General features: G+C 53.2%; 3 protein-coding genes across 7 annotated transcripts in view; 1 reads left to right on the top strand and 2 right to left on the bottom strand.

Annotated features, from left to right (window-relative positions):
- Window positions 1-739, bottom strand: part of Galns (galactosamine (N-acetyl)-6-sulfatase) — a 33,217-nt gene extending 32,478 nt beyond the window's left edge. The window contains exon 1 of the mRNA XM_040735402.1: window positions 614-739. The gene's annotated coding sequence lies outside the window, so the exon portion shown is untranslated. The remainder of the gene's footprint in view (window positions 1-613) is intronic.
- Trappc2l (trafficking protein particle complex subunit 2L) lies at window positions 81-4,029 on the top strand. 3 transcript variants are annotated; one of them, XM_040735466.1, is made up of 5 exons: window positions 81-220; window positions 1,914-2,086; window positions 2,745-2,832; window positions 2,947-3,026; window positions 3,838-4,029. In XM_040735466.1, exons 2-5 carry the CDS (start codon window positions 1,971-1,973, stop codon window positions 3,881-3,883), a joined length of 330 nt encoding a protein of 109 aa, XP_040591400.1. In that variant the 5' UTR covers window positions 81-220; window positions 1,914-1,970; the 3' UTR covers window positions 3,884-4,029. The 3 variants fall into 3 exon arrangements, with proteins under 3 accessions (XP_040591400.1, XP_005073191.1, XP_040591404.1); XM_005073134.4 differs by lacking the exon at window positions 81-220 and adding an exon at window positions 309-415; XM_040735470.1 differs by lacking the exon at window positions 81-220 and adding an exon at window positions 1,683-1,705.
- Window positions 4,030-6,633: 2,604 nt separating this feature from the next.
- Pabpn1l (PABPN1 like, cytoplasmic) lies at window positions 6,634-13,324 on the bottom strand. 3 transcript variants are annotated; one of them, XM_040735451.1, is made up of 7 exons: window positions 10,561-13,324; window positions 10,083-10,221; window positions 9,726-9,793; window positions 9,085-9,191; window positions 8,908-8,995; window positions 8,320-8,462; window positions 6,634-6,910 (listed from the first exon to the last, which is right to left on the bottom strand). In XM_040735451.1, the coding sequence occupies exons 1-7, from the start codon at window positions 10,804-10,806 to the stop codon at window positions 6,889-6,891; spliced, it is 813 nt and encodes a 270-aa protein (XP_040591385.1). In that variant the 5' UTR covers window positions 10,807-13,324; the 3' UTR covers window positions 6,634-6,888. The 3 variants fall into 3 exon arrangements, with proteins under 3 accessions (XP_040591385.1, XP_021084671.2, XP_005073192.2); XM_021229012.2 differs by lacking the exon at window positions 6,634-6,910 and adding an exon at window positions 7,474-7,802; XM_005073135.4 differs by lacking the exon at window positions 6,634-6,910 and adding an exon at window positions 7,474-7,802 and having other exon boundaries at window positions 10,083-10,218.
- Between the last annotated feature and the right edge of the window lie 134 nt (window positions 13,325-13,458).

Here is a 13,458-nt window from a genome sequence, read left to right as displayed (position 1 = left end):
AGGCGGGGCCAAGGCCGCCTTAGTGACAAAAAGAGTGGGTTCGGCCTGGCGAGAAAGGACGTGGGGTCTGGGATGCCGCAGGACAGAGAAGCCGGGACCCCACCAAGCTGAAGCGTGGGAACCGGGTCAGTCAGGCTGAGTGACACGACAGGCGGGACCTGACAGGAAAAATGGGACGGAGCGACAGAAGAGGGGCGCTGCCAGCGTCCTAACCGGAGAGGTGGGACTCGTGCTTGAGAGGAAAGAGGTCGGAATCAAGGCCTGAGTTGAAAGGCCGGGCACGGCCACTGTAGAGAAAGGCGGGGTCTAAGCCACAGAGGGAGGGGGAATGGGCGGGGCCTGACCCCACCGGGTCACATGATGCGGCGCACGGCCTGCCAATATGGCGGTGTGCATCGCGGTGATCGCCAAGGAGGTGCGTGAGAAGCGGCGGGCGGCGGGCGGCGGGCGGCGGGCGGCGGGCCTCTTTCCAGCCATGCCCTTCATCTTCTCAGCTCTAGACTCCCAAGCCTCAGCCAAGCCCTGTAATCAGGATCCCTCCTGCCCTCTCTCGCTGCCAGCCACCCGCCCGCTGCCACCCTGCAGGCCGCGGCCTCCGGGTTTTGAGACCCACCGGGAAGCTTGGCGGGCCGCTGCAGCCCTCCTCCACCCTTCGCTCTACGCGTTCTTCTTTTCTCGGCTTCTGCTGCCTTCCGCGTCCGGTCTTTTCTGCCCCGCCTTCAGACTGTCCCCTGGCTGCCGCCCACCCCCGTGCTATTTAAACACAAACCTGGCGCGTCAGCCCAGAATTCAAGTGTTTTCTTTGCCGTAGGATAGTCCCCTTCCTACCACTTGCACCCTCCTACTGCAGCCACAGAGAAGGCCTGGAAACCTCTAGACGGCTTCCCTCTCCCCTTTCCATCTTCTCTTCCCAACTCTCATCTCCTCGCTGGCCAACATACGCATTTGTTTCCTCTGAAAAGCCGTTTATGAATGTTAAAACAGCCCCAGAGGCCCACAAGATCCTGCTGCATGGAGCCTGTATCCTACCAGGTCTTCCCTGAGACCTGCCATTAGGGATTGAGCTGCTGTGAAGCTGTCAGTATGAAAGAGGGAGTTATGCCCCCATAAGCCCACCAAAATCAAAACTCAGTTAAAAAATGCAGCGGCTGCTTTGATTAAACCCATGATAAAGTCCAGTATCTATGCTGAGGTGTCCCGATTTGGAGATTCGTTCAACGACAGTAGACCAGACGATTTCTGGACATAGTGAACAGTGGGTGTGGGAGGCCAGGAGGGAAACTTAGAGATGGAGAGGGAAGTGTAGAGATGGAGATTTGAGCTGAGTCTTGAAGGACTGAGCAACGGACCACTGCCCTTGTGTGGCAGGTTAAGAAATAGCCAGTGCGCCTGCTGTTGGGCTGGCACTTCAGCGTGGTGGTGGTTGAGGCAGAGATGATTCTAGTAAGAGGAATGACCCACCCTAGTGTCAGGGTGTGTTGCTAGGCTGTGCCCAGGTTGGCATTCCTGGGCCATTTCTGCGCCTTCCTGCCCCTGCGCAGTTGCCTCTCCTGCTGCCACCTCCTCTTCCCTCCTTGTCTCTGACAGATGATTGAACTATGGCTTAAAGCTGCTCCTCAGGCACCCCACCGCTGAGCCACATCCCTAGTTCAGTGTCTTTTTTCTTTTCAGCACTGGGAATTGAACTTAGGACTCTGCATGTCAGGCAAGTGCTATGCCACTGAGTTATATCCCTAGTCCCCTCTCTGCATATGGCATGCGGCCCCCCTTAGGTTACGCCCCTGAAGACAGTGTCCACCACAGTTGATTTTAGAGAATGTGAGTGGCGGGCAGGCTGAGAGCCCACCTTAGGGGGGCTTTGACATTGTCTTCAGAGCTGGAACTCACTGGGTGAACCACCACCCTTTCTGCAGAATTACCCTCTGTACATCCGAAGCACTCCCACAGAGAATGAGCTCAAGTTCCACTACATGGTGCACACGTCCCTGGATGTGGTAGATGAGAAGATCTCTGCCATGGGGAAAGCACTGGTGGACCAGAGGGAGCTGTACCTGGGCCTGCTCTACCCAACTGAGGACTACAAGGTGTATCCATCAGTGCTCTCGTGCTCGCAGAGTGGGATGTGGGAGGAAACATAAGAAAAGGAAATTGTAAGGGGTTTCAGCTGGTCAAGCAGGCAGCGACCTGAAGCTAACAAAAGCCTCTAAACAACCCCCCCTTAATTAGAAGAATCACTGGGAAAGCGAGGCTGAGCTTCCAGGAGAGTGCAGATTGACACAGCAGGAATCTGGGCTTCTCTGTGCTTGTCAAAGGCCACTCAACTTTGAATCAAGGGTAATTGTTTCATGATACTGTGGTAAAGCTCAGCCTCATGTGGCACTGTAAACTCTTGGCTATTTCTTTGGACAAGTTGTTGAGACCACAGAATCCAAGAACATCCCCATGGGGGCTAGTTGTAGGCTATCCATGGGAACATTGACAACACTGATGCAAAAATTTGGTTTGCAACTAACATCCCAGGGTTGTATCAATTCAAAAGGAGGCTGAACTGTTCCTAGTTCAGGGGCACACCTACATAGTTGCTCTAGCCTGGGCGCTTCCTATGATTCAAGTTTGTCAGGCTTCTCTGAAGTGAGGGTTCACAAAGTTCTCCAGGCTTGCAGGCCCTTGATTGTGATGTTATGTATGCCATACGCAGTCATACAGCCCCTGTGCCAAAGCATGCTCCTTAACCAGCTGTACAGATACGGCTATGTGACCAATTCCAAGGTGAAATTTGTCATGGTGGTGGATTCCTCCAATACAGCCCTTCGAGACAACGAGATCCGCAGTGTAAGTGCAGGGGGTTAAGGTTGGTGTCTGCTGCTTCCCTTTCCTCACCAAGAATGCAAAAGTCTGCAACGGCCCTGTGCACGCACTCATTTAAAGCACTTTCTGTTCTTTCAGATGTTCCGGAAGCTGCATAACTCCTACACGGATGTGATGTGCAACCCCTTTTACAACCCGGGAGACCGCATCCAGTCAAGGTGGGTCCTGTGTGTTTGTGTCTCTAAGTAGGTCCTGCTCTGTGATAGCATGGTCATTGGGAAAGTGAAGGAGCTAGGAGTACTGTTCTAAGGCCACTATTTCAAAGCAGCCAGTTCTGTTTTTCTAAATTAGTGCTGACACAGACCTTTAGTGTACACAGACAGATTGGGCCAAGGTTCACTCATCTGGTCTCCCAGATGTGTCTGTGGGTACCTGAGGACCTCCAGAGAGCTCATCAAGCTCACAGCTTATGCTGTGACCATAGCTTTTATGGTGGCAACGTGTTGTAGCCTGGATAGACCTCACATAGATGCTTCATCAGGAGGCATGGACTTCATATTGCATGCACTACAAACCTGCTTCCAGATTCTTTTTCTGGGACTGTACCTAAGAAGCTTCTTGCAATTGACAGGTGACCCAAGCTAGACCTTTCTGGTGGCACCTTGCTTTGACTGAGATATCAAGAGTCTTGCATCCACCTAGATCCTAGGAGAGAGCACACTGGTGTCCCTAAAGCTGTCCAGGGCAAAGATAGTACTGCCTGCTAATGGGGCTCATTGCTTACCCCTGCCTGCACCCTCAGGGAAGTATGCTGAGGAAGTCTGTGACATAGTAGGCCTGTGGAGGCTGTGCAGGGATTGTGGAGTCAGAAGGTGGGTGTCACAGCCCAGTATGGTGGATATGCCCTCTGCTTCCCTAAACCCTAGAGAAGCCCCAGAGTCCTGAGTACCTGATGCGACAGTGCCAGTGTCTACCAGCAGAGGGCAGGGTCATAGCCTGTTCTGCTCTAAATCTGGGTTCTTTTCTCAGGGCCTTTGATAACATGGTAACTTCGATGATGATCCAGGTCTGCTGAGCCGGACCTCTCCCCCAGGCACCTGGAAGAGAGAAGCCTGTATTCACCCCTGTTTGATGACTATTTATTCCCTTTCGTCCCCCTGAATGTAAGCCGTGGGCAGGGTCGTGTGCCCTGTGCCTTTCTACTAAAGGGCTCACACATGAGGTCTGCTTTGTCCTGTGTCAGCAGAGAGGGCTCAGCTGAGGGTCTGTCTGTTGGTCTCAGAGACTGTGGAGCCGTGTAGGAGCTGTGGACATAGCCTGGTGGTGTGGCAGAGGACACTGAGTACAGGAGGCTGTGGGCCTCCATTATCTGAGTATGGGGGTGGTCCAGAAGGTGCAGGGCATGGGGAGCCCAGCGCCAGCTCCAGAGGGTGGAGGCAACCCAAGGTGAACAGCCACACACATTTCTTCTTGGGCAACAACCCTCAATGTTCTGGACCCACCGTTCATTTGACCCAGCACTTGCACCCAACCCCAGCCTCAGGAGGTGCTCAAATCTGTAACACTTCATGGAACATAGTATTAAAGCAGCTGCTGCTTCCCATGCAAAATGAGAAACCCCAGGAGCCTTTTCCACTGTCAGTGAGCATGGAGGTCAGTAGACTCCTCAGTGCTGCTCCTAGACCACACAGCCCCAAGGACAGCCAGGCTCTCCCCAGATAAAAGTCCATGGCTGTATGGAGGTGGTGACTGAAGCTGGCTCCTTTGTGTCACTGGGCAGTGTGGCTAAAGTGTGGTGTCCTGGGAGATGGCAGAGGCCTAGAGGACCTTTCGGATGTTGCTGCTCCATGCTGTCTTCAGAGGCTCTGGCTTCCCCAAGTCGTCAGCCAAGGACCTCCCCCTTCCCTGTAGAGTGTCTCCTACCTAGGCCCATCAGGCTGTGACTTGTCCTCATGAGTTGGGTTGGTAGAAGAGGAGACAGCCCAGTGAGCACAGGGCCATTGAAAAATGCATTAAGAAAAGAAGCCAGACTTGCCTACTGATCGATATAAGTGGCAGGTGAAGTTGGATTGAGAAGTTCACCAAGCAGCTGACTGAACCCAGATGTACTTGGCTAAAGGCTTTAGCAGGAGGTTGAGTTTGGCAAGAGAAGGCAGGCACACCAGTAAGGTGGAATCTTGGGATCTTAGTATTTAAGGGAGGTCGCCTACCTGTTAGCTGCACTGGGGTTTGCATCTTGTTCCCCAGTACTCCTCCCTTCCCTCCTGACAGCCAGCCTCAGGTTTACTGGAGAAACTTGGCTAAATCACACCAGGGCAGGTGAGTAAGGCATGTAAAGGGAGAGACCTGCAGGACAAACCCTTTAAAAGTGACTCAGCTGATTCTTAGAGCACCCAAGACTTTCTGCTTCTTTCCTGCCTGGAACTTGAGTGTAATAGAGGTAAGATGAGGACATGAGGACAGAGCAGAAAGGAGCTTGAGTCTGGGCTGATGGGCTGGAGCAGAAAGGAGCTTGAGTCTGGGCTGATGGGCACCCAGGAATGTTCACATCAGCTTTAACTATGTGAGAATAAAATATAGCTCTCTGTTTAAGCTGCTGCTGTTTGGGTTTTCTGACAGTTATAGTCAGATTGTAAGTGTGCTATGTGTGTACACTATGTGTATGCACTAGGAGTCTTCTCACTCTCAAGTTCTGGCAAATAGCTTACAGTGTCATCTGCTTGCCTTGATGTGGCCTTCAGACTTGCAGGTAGGTTTCATCCTTAGGCTGGCATTGGAGACCATAGTTACTACCTGCCTTTTATGAAGCAGGCTTTCCCCTCTGGTTAGCTAGTGACTTACTGTAGGTAGTCTGGGGCCCTCAGCTGCTTGTCTTCCTTTCTGGTACCTTCTGGTACCATCCTTCTGCAGACCTGGGGCCAGGGCAGCCTGACCCCCGTACACTGGGAGAGGAAGCTGTGAACTGACACTGGCCGTGCACATGGCAGGGGGTGTGGTGCTGGGGGGGTCCTCACCACCATGTAGATGCCATGCTGAGGGGTGTTTGTACCTCAGCATTCTGTCCTCCTTGACCCAGACAGGCCAGAGTTCATCAGAAAGGAAGATCCCCTGGGCCTCTCTGAAGAGAACTTACTGTATATATCAGAAGAGGACCAGGAGCCACCAAACTGAGGTGTCAGCAACATGTCAAGACTAAAGCCATCCCCTTGGTGGGAGATGTCTAAAGTTCAGGGAAAGCAGGAGCAAATATCCAGCGACTTGGGCATCCTGAGGCTGGAATGTATGAGGAACTGGCTTCATCCTTGGTGAAACCCTGCCAGGTCACTGATACTGGGAAGTCCCTCAAGGCCACCCTAGGGCAGATTTGCTGCTCACCATTTGCCCACTGGGTGGCATTCACCCCTGGCTGGTCAGGACAGAACCAGTCACTTCCAGAGGTGAATAAGGTGGTTTAGGCTCATGGGGCTACCCTAAAGCTGCCACAAACAGACTTGGCGTTAACACAGTGACTGGAGGCAGGGCTGCTTCCTGCAGGCCCAGAGAGAATCTACTTCAGGCCTTAGCCAGCTCCTGGAGTGGCAGCAACTCAGACCTTTGACTTTCAAGCCTCATTGTAAGTTTTGTCTCAGGCACTGCCTTTCTTCTTTGCCTTCATATCTTTGTCTCGTGCCTCATCCACTGTTGGATTTGTGGTCCAGTGGCAGTCTGGGATACACCGATTTATTTATTTATTTATTTGAGATGGGGCCATACTGTGTAGCTCTGGTTGTCCTGGAATTCACTCTGTAGACCAGGCTGGCCCTGAACTCCGAGACCTGCCTGTTTCTTCCTCCCAAGTGCTGGGATTAAAGTATTCCTGGTTCTGGAGTTAATTCTTATGTCTTCAGAGACCCTTTTTCAAATAAGGTCACCGGCTGCCTTCAGACTTTGGAGGTGAAGATGTGGTCCCATTTTGTGGGCATTACCCACTCCATTAAGGGCAAGGGGCATGTGAATGTGGCTTCGGGAGGTCAAGCGTTGATGGAGTCTAGAGAAGGGCAGCAGCCTGTCCCCAGAGCAGTCTCCTGGTGCTGGGGTGGTTTACTTGGCAGCTCTGCTGGGGCTTAAAGAATTAATGAGGTGAGCACAGGCAAGGAATGGTGGTGAGTGCACAGAGTGTTTGCACTGGGCAAACCTGGGCCTGACCAGTTCTCTTCCTGCTGAGTACACAGTGGTAGCTCAGGGCAGCCAGTCTTTGCTACACACAGACACACACACAGACACACAGACACAGACACACACACACACACACACACACACACACACACACACTCTCTCTCTCTCTCTCTCTCTCTCTCTCTGTCACACTCAAATGCACACACACACTTTCTCTGTTTAGAACAGAGCCTCCACCTCTGCTTCCTGAATTGGCCAGTTAAGACTCCTTCCAGGGCAGTATGGGGGTGAAGTCCAGGTATGTCTAGAGAGCCAACTTGGGGGCATGGAGGCAGAATTGGGGTGAAATTCTGCTCACTGTCTATTGAATCATAAGACAGAGCCAGGGCGAGGGGCCTATTTTCTGGACTCATGATCATATCCCCATTACTACCCTCTCTGGAACTCCATGGAGAAAGGTACAAAGTAAATCTGTGTCTGAGGGAGGATCAAGAAATGAGACTTGTTACATGCTCTTAAAATAGTCAAGTTTAATAATTTATGCTTTACTATTAACACACGTGTCTATTTTCTTTAAAAATGCTTCAGTACGCCAATCTCAGCTTCTCCTGGACTTCTCTTCCCACTCCTGCCCTCTGTATCTCCCTGCCCTGTGCCTTCCTATTGTGACATGGGTGTCTAGGCCACCTTTAAAGACCCTTGTGAACTGCCAGGCTTGAAGACCAGTTTGGAGTAGGTGGGGAAGCTGCTGTTTTCTCCTGACCCAGCTCCTGGGGTCACTTAAAAACTGGGCCATCTTTCAGTATGGTGAGAACCATGGTGAGAACCGTCCACAGCCCCTGCAGAGAGGGATGGGGTCAAAGGCAGCTAAGTTGCCTTCAGAGGGGACAGGCCTGGAGGACACCTAGGTAAGGGTTAAAGTCACCATCAAAGCTGCTCGGGGACTATGGGAGGCACCTTCTCAGGCTTCTTGCTCTCTTGAGGGGGTGCTCCCAGGGGAGGAGGGAGCTCTGGGGCTCAGCTCTAGCCTTACCTGAACTTCAGGCCAGAGGAACCTGCTGTGGTTCCCACCCTCCATGGCAGGGATGCATGTCACCTGCAGAGTCCTAGTGACTGGGAAGGAGTATCTCCACCAGGTAGGGTAGTTGCACAGGGCCTGTTCAGGCTGGTAGAAACCATGAACCCTGAACTGAACACCTTCCCAAGTGCCCTGGCCAGTTAAGGCTCATGTGAGGGGACAGCGGTCCTCTCTTAACATGATGCTGTGCAGATTGGCTATAGCCAGCATCAGGATCAGGCTCTAGAAACCCTGTCACCACTCAGATCCAGACTCAGACCCCACTTGGGCCCACTTACCGGCTCTGTCCATGGGATCTGAACCGAGGTCTTCGATGAAGGTTGTTGTGTAGGAAGGGCTGGGCCCTGCTGCTCAAGCGTGTCCGCAGCCCTCCACGGTCTGTGGAGCTGATTCCTGGGAAGTTCGTCCTTTTGGGAAGTACCTGGACAGAAGGAAGCCATGCCATGGTCCAAGACACTGTTCTGTACCCTTCTTGCTGTGGTGGCCTGAAGTCAGAGTCCAGGCTGAGACCAAGGCTTGGGGTTCCTGACCCGGAGGTACCATTTAGGCAGAAACTATCCCTCCACTTTCACTTGGATGCAGCTGTGATCACATGGCATGCCTGGTCATGGCCAGCATCCTCCGACAGAGGAGTCTGGCTCATCTCCCCAAGCCACACCCACACCAAGCAAGCCCCACCCTGGGTCTGAGGGTTTTCATCATGCCCTAACTCTGACCAGTGCTCAGCCAACTAAGATACCCAAAGGGTTAGGCGGGGTAGTTATGTGTCCTGGGGCAGGTGAGCCTGTTGAAGAATTTGTGAGTTAATGTGCTAGCGAGGCTCAGTGGTGGTTCCCAGGGGCATGGAGACAGCTGGGGAAACGTACCTTGATGACCCGACCTCGGAAGGTGCTCTCATCCAGCTCCACAGCAGCCTGGACAGATTTCTGGGAAGCAAACTCTATATAGGCATAGCTGGGAGAGGACAGAGATGGGGGATGATGGGGCAGAAGTGAGGGCCAGCCCCACCCTCACTGCCCAGCCTACTATAGCCCCACACTGACCCCTTTGGGTGTCCAGAGTACTTGTCGCACAGGATGGTGACGCGGTGAATCTCCCCGCAGGGGCTGAAGTAGGCCCCCAGCTCAGCAGCCGAGCCTCCATAGTCCACCTGCTCTCAGAAAGGACACCCGCTTTAAGTGCTGGGCGCTCCCTGTGTCCCTTCTGCTGAGGCGGTTGTGGCAGAGGATCCTCCCCCAAGGTTACTTGGCCCCTGGCTTGGGATGGGCTGAGGCTTTACCCACTCCTTCCCTGGATTGATTGCCGAGAGCCAGTCAAGGGCTTCTTATGTGGACAGCTGGTTGTGCCCCTGGTATTGGCTCATGCCAGCTGTGTGGACCAATAAATCTCATGGAACTCCCAGTTTCAGCACGTTGAGAAACCAGAATTCTTGACCTCAGCTTCAGCTGAATGGTCAAGGACTGGCCACTACTCGCCTCCATGGTTTTGCCCAGGAGCTACAGCCCACCCTTTCCTCTGCTGCAGACCTGCTCCTTCTTTCTGGCCTGGGAGACACTTGAGTTTACAACCTTACAGCTTCCTGCCCCAAGCTCTTAGCCAGCCCCATCCAGGGTGGATGTTGATGTGTCTGCCCAGCTGAATGCCCTAATTGGAGCCAGCCAGATGTCCCCTATCTGCTACTCACGTTGCCCACATAGACAGATCTGTGGTCAGCCTCCACCTTTTCCTTGGGGGTCTCAGGGAAGAAGCAGCCTGTAGAGAGAGAACCTCAGGACCAGCAGGAGGCCCTCATTGAGGAGCCCATTCCTCATGTCCCCAGGGAAGGTCACCCCAGGCTTCCAGGGTCACATTGTGGGTTAGCAAGGCCTGATACTGTGGAGTGATCCAGAATGCCCCCTCAATAGTCCTCTCAGAGTCCATGCTGAGTACTTCTCCATTGAGAGCAGGTGGGATGTAGAATCTTAGCTGAGTGGTCAAGGACTTGGGAGGATAGTTGTCCACCCATCTGGGGACAGGGGCAGCAAGGGTCCCAGGTTCCTACCCATGATCTCAGGGCTCAGCAGCTGTCTGACCTCAGCCCCCTTTTCCTCTGTGGCCTTTCTCTGTACATAGGGTGGCTCCGGCAGGACCTCAGCATGCTCCATGGCCCACAGCTTCAGCTTGATGGCCTCCAACTCCTGCTGGTCATCCCACAGTAAACATGGGGGAGGTGACCTGCAAGCTCCTTTAGGATGGAGGGCAGGTGTGGCCAGCCAGCCTCAGAAGAGTCATGGCTACTAAGGGATGACCTAGGTCACCCTGTTCTTCTTGTAGCCATAGTCCAGGATTAGGGACTCAGGCCCCAGAAGCCCCTGACACCTCCACCCCAGGACACAACCCCTTAGTCAGAGGCCCCTGTGGTCTGCAGCATTGACTCCATTGCAGATGGGAGCACTGGCCCTTTCACCTCCCAGTCAGCTGTGCCCCTCACCCCATGCCCAGGTCCACGCCTGCCTCCATGGATCATGACAGGGTGCTACCTGGTTGTATCCTGGAGACTTGGCCAGGTTTTCTTGCTCCAGCGTGGACAGCAGGAAGCCTGCATCTTCCTCATGTTCCTCAACTTCCTCATCACTCTCTGTTCCACTCCCAGCCCCTGACCCCAAAGGTGTCTTTTCAGTCCTGCCCCAGGCCCCCCAACCTTGGGCTTCAGGATCTGAGGAGACTTTCTGGAGCCAGGCTTCAGTGGGGGGTGGGAAGAGATCATTGCTCAGCAAGGGCCACATGGGTATGCAAAAAGGGTGGGCTGGGCAGACCTTGGTTCTTCAGGACTGCTCGCTGGCCTCCGCAGCTGCATCTGCCTTGGGGCCCTCCCTTTTAAGTCCTCATTCTGACCAGCTGCTTCCACTAAAGGACATGGGAAGGCCTCCCAGAGGGTCAAAGGTTGTAGATCTCCTCTCTGTTTTTCTCACCAGCCGCACTCCCAAAACTTGGAAGAGGGTGGGTGGTGGCAGCATACACCTTTAATCCCAGCACTCAGGAGGCAGAGGCAGGCGGATCTCTGTGAGTTTGAGGTCAGCCTGGTCTACAGAGCAGGTTCCAGGACAGCCAAGACTACACAAAGAATCCTTGTCTCAACCCCCCCAAAAAAAACCCTCAAAAGAGTAGATGAGTCCAAAGTGGGTGGGGCAGGGTGGTACTCACATGAGCTGGGTTCAGTCTCCCTTGGTGTATGCAGCATGCCATAGCCACACTTCTGACAATAGGCCCTAATTAATCAGATCTGGGTCAAGTTACCCAATTATAGTCACGAAAAGGACTGATTTCAGGGAGAGGTGGCACTGTGGGTGCCTGGCTACACTGGGTCAGTTGGAGCAAGGTCCCCCGGAGAGATAAGAGCTCAGGTCTGGGCTCATCCAGAGTAGGGTTCCATATTCTGCTCTATCAGTTCCTCAAAGACTTCCCTCCCCACTGTGCAGGACACCTTTAGATGGGAGCCTATTAAACTCAGTCACTATTTAGATAATTCCTTTTGCCACAAGAGAGGCTCAAGCTGAACTGTACAAATTGGGTGGTGGGTACCCAGCCCTGCTCATCGGTTGTTGCCTCTCTGCCCTCACCCTACAGGACTGCTGCCGGCCTGCATCCATTGACTCCTTCCTGGGACTTCTGGCAGAGGGGCAGATCTCCGAGCACATTGCTGACTTTTAGCTAGACATAGGCACCAACGCTCCTTGAGGCTATTCTGCTGAGCCTCATGCTCTGCATGCTACTGTAGCCCTGAGGTTTCCACAGGGACCTTCAGGTGACTCCACGTCCTCAGATCCACAGTCACACTTCTGTGACCCTGCCCCCAGGCTAGCCAAGAGAGTCTTTCTTAGAATCTGGGCTGGGGTAGAAGATAGGTTTAGTGAGCTACACTGTATATGTGGAGCTTGGTGGCTGACACCTCCCACATTCTGGGGTGGGCAGAGGGGTTGAGAGGCAGAGGTGGGGGTAGCTGTGGCACTTGCAGCCCCAGGAGACTGGGCTTCTGACCCCTAGCCCGACTTATGTGCTCATTCTATTCTACAAAGTGGCTGAAAAACTGTCATGCCTCATGTGATGGCTCATACCTATACTGAGCACTTGGATCACAAGTTCAAGGCCATCTTGGGCTCTAGAGTGAGGCCCTGTCATAAACAACTCAATAACAATAATAACTGCCATACCTCCATGCCTCATAAGGGAAGGACTGTGAGAGATAGTCACATGACCTGAGATAAAGTAGTCCTGACCAGAGACTGAGCGACTACTGGCCTCTTCCCAGTCCTGCTTCAGTTACTTCCCTAGGTCTTTCCTGGCAGGCCAGGGCTACTCAGAGGCAGCATCCACGTCTACACAGAGAACAAGCTGGTCATACAGGACGAGCTGAACAGGGATAGACAAGTGGCCACTGTTGTCCTCCTACATGTCCGCCACCTCCTCGTGTGAAGCTCTGTTGGGGTTCTGTCTGAGTCTTTCCTGTACTTCCATGTGGGAGATAGGACATGGCAGGCTGTGTCCAAGCCAAGACCATCTGGATGGAGCCCAGTTCCTGGCCAGTCTCCCCTCTGAGCTCAGTGTCGGCAGTGGAAAAACCTTGTCACCCTCCTCCCCCTTGTGCTATCCTGAGATTGCTGACACACCAGGCCCAGTAGGGCTCCAGCCAGGCGCCTGGCCTAGGAACAGCTTACCCCCATGCTGGCCTTCCCAACAATGCCTTCAAAAATACACCATGTTCCAAGTTAGGTCAGTATTAGTGATAGTCGCTTCCTCCAGGCAGCTACCAGTGCAGCCTGAAGCACTATGGCCAGTATCTGGTTCCAGAGGGATTCCAGTTAGCCAGGACACAGCGGCCACAGGAGCACAGAGAGATGGCTCTTTCTGTGTGCCCCTCGTAGGTCCTCAGTATTCTCCGAGGTTTTAAGTACCCTTTCAGTGTTTTCTCAGAGCCAGTGTCCCTACGGCTTGAGTTTCCCTCAGGATGCCCTTCAGAATTCCCTCAGTGTCTTCTCAGGTGCTGAGTTTCCCTTCAGGTCTTAAGTATCCCTTTAGTGTTTCCTCAGATTCAGTGTCCCCTTCAGGTCCTCAGTGTCCCTCAAACCTTCAGTGTTTACCTCAGCCAGGTCCACTGTTTTCCTCATGTGGACAGTTCAATGAACTTGGTCCCAATAGTGAGCCAGTCAGATATAAGTCAGGTTAGGGTCTAGGATTTTCCAGAACTCCCTAAGGCCCAGCCTTGCAAGATGGATTCCATTTACCAAGGATATAGCAGCAGCACATGGAGCAGAAGTTTCCCTCCTTTGTCCACCCCAAGTTTTGTCTGGTACAACTGAATACCACATCTACCCCTGTCTGTGCATCAGGTCTTCCAACATGGTGATCGCATGTATGCAATGGTCTGGAGGAGCAGCAAG

This window comes from Mesocricetus auratus, unplaced genomic scaffold (assembly GCF_017639785.1).
Source record: "Mesocricetus auratus isolate SY011 unplaced genomic scaffold, BCM_Maur_2.0 Super-Scaffold_6723, whole genome shotgun sequence".
Taxonomy (NCBI): Eukaryota; Metazoa; Chordata; class Mammalia; order Rodentia; family Cricetidae; genus Mesocricetus; species Mesocricetus auratus.
The sequence above is the reverse complement of the archived record's forward strand: the minus strand, read 5'-3'. Positions and strand labels throughout refer to the sequence as shown.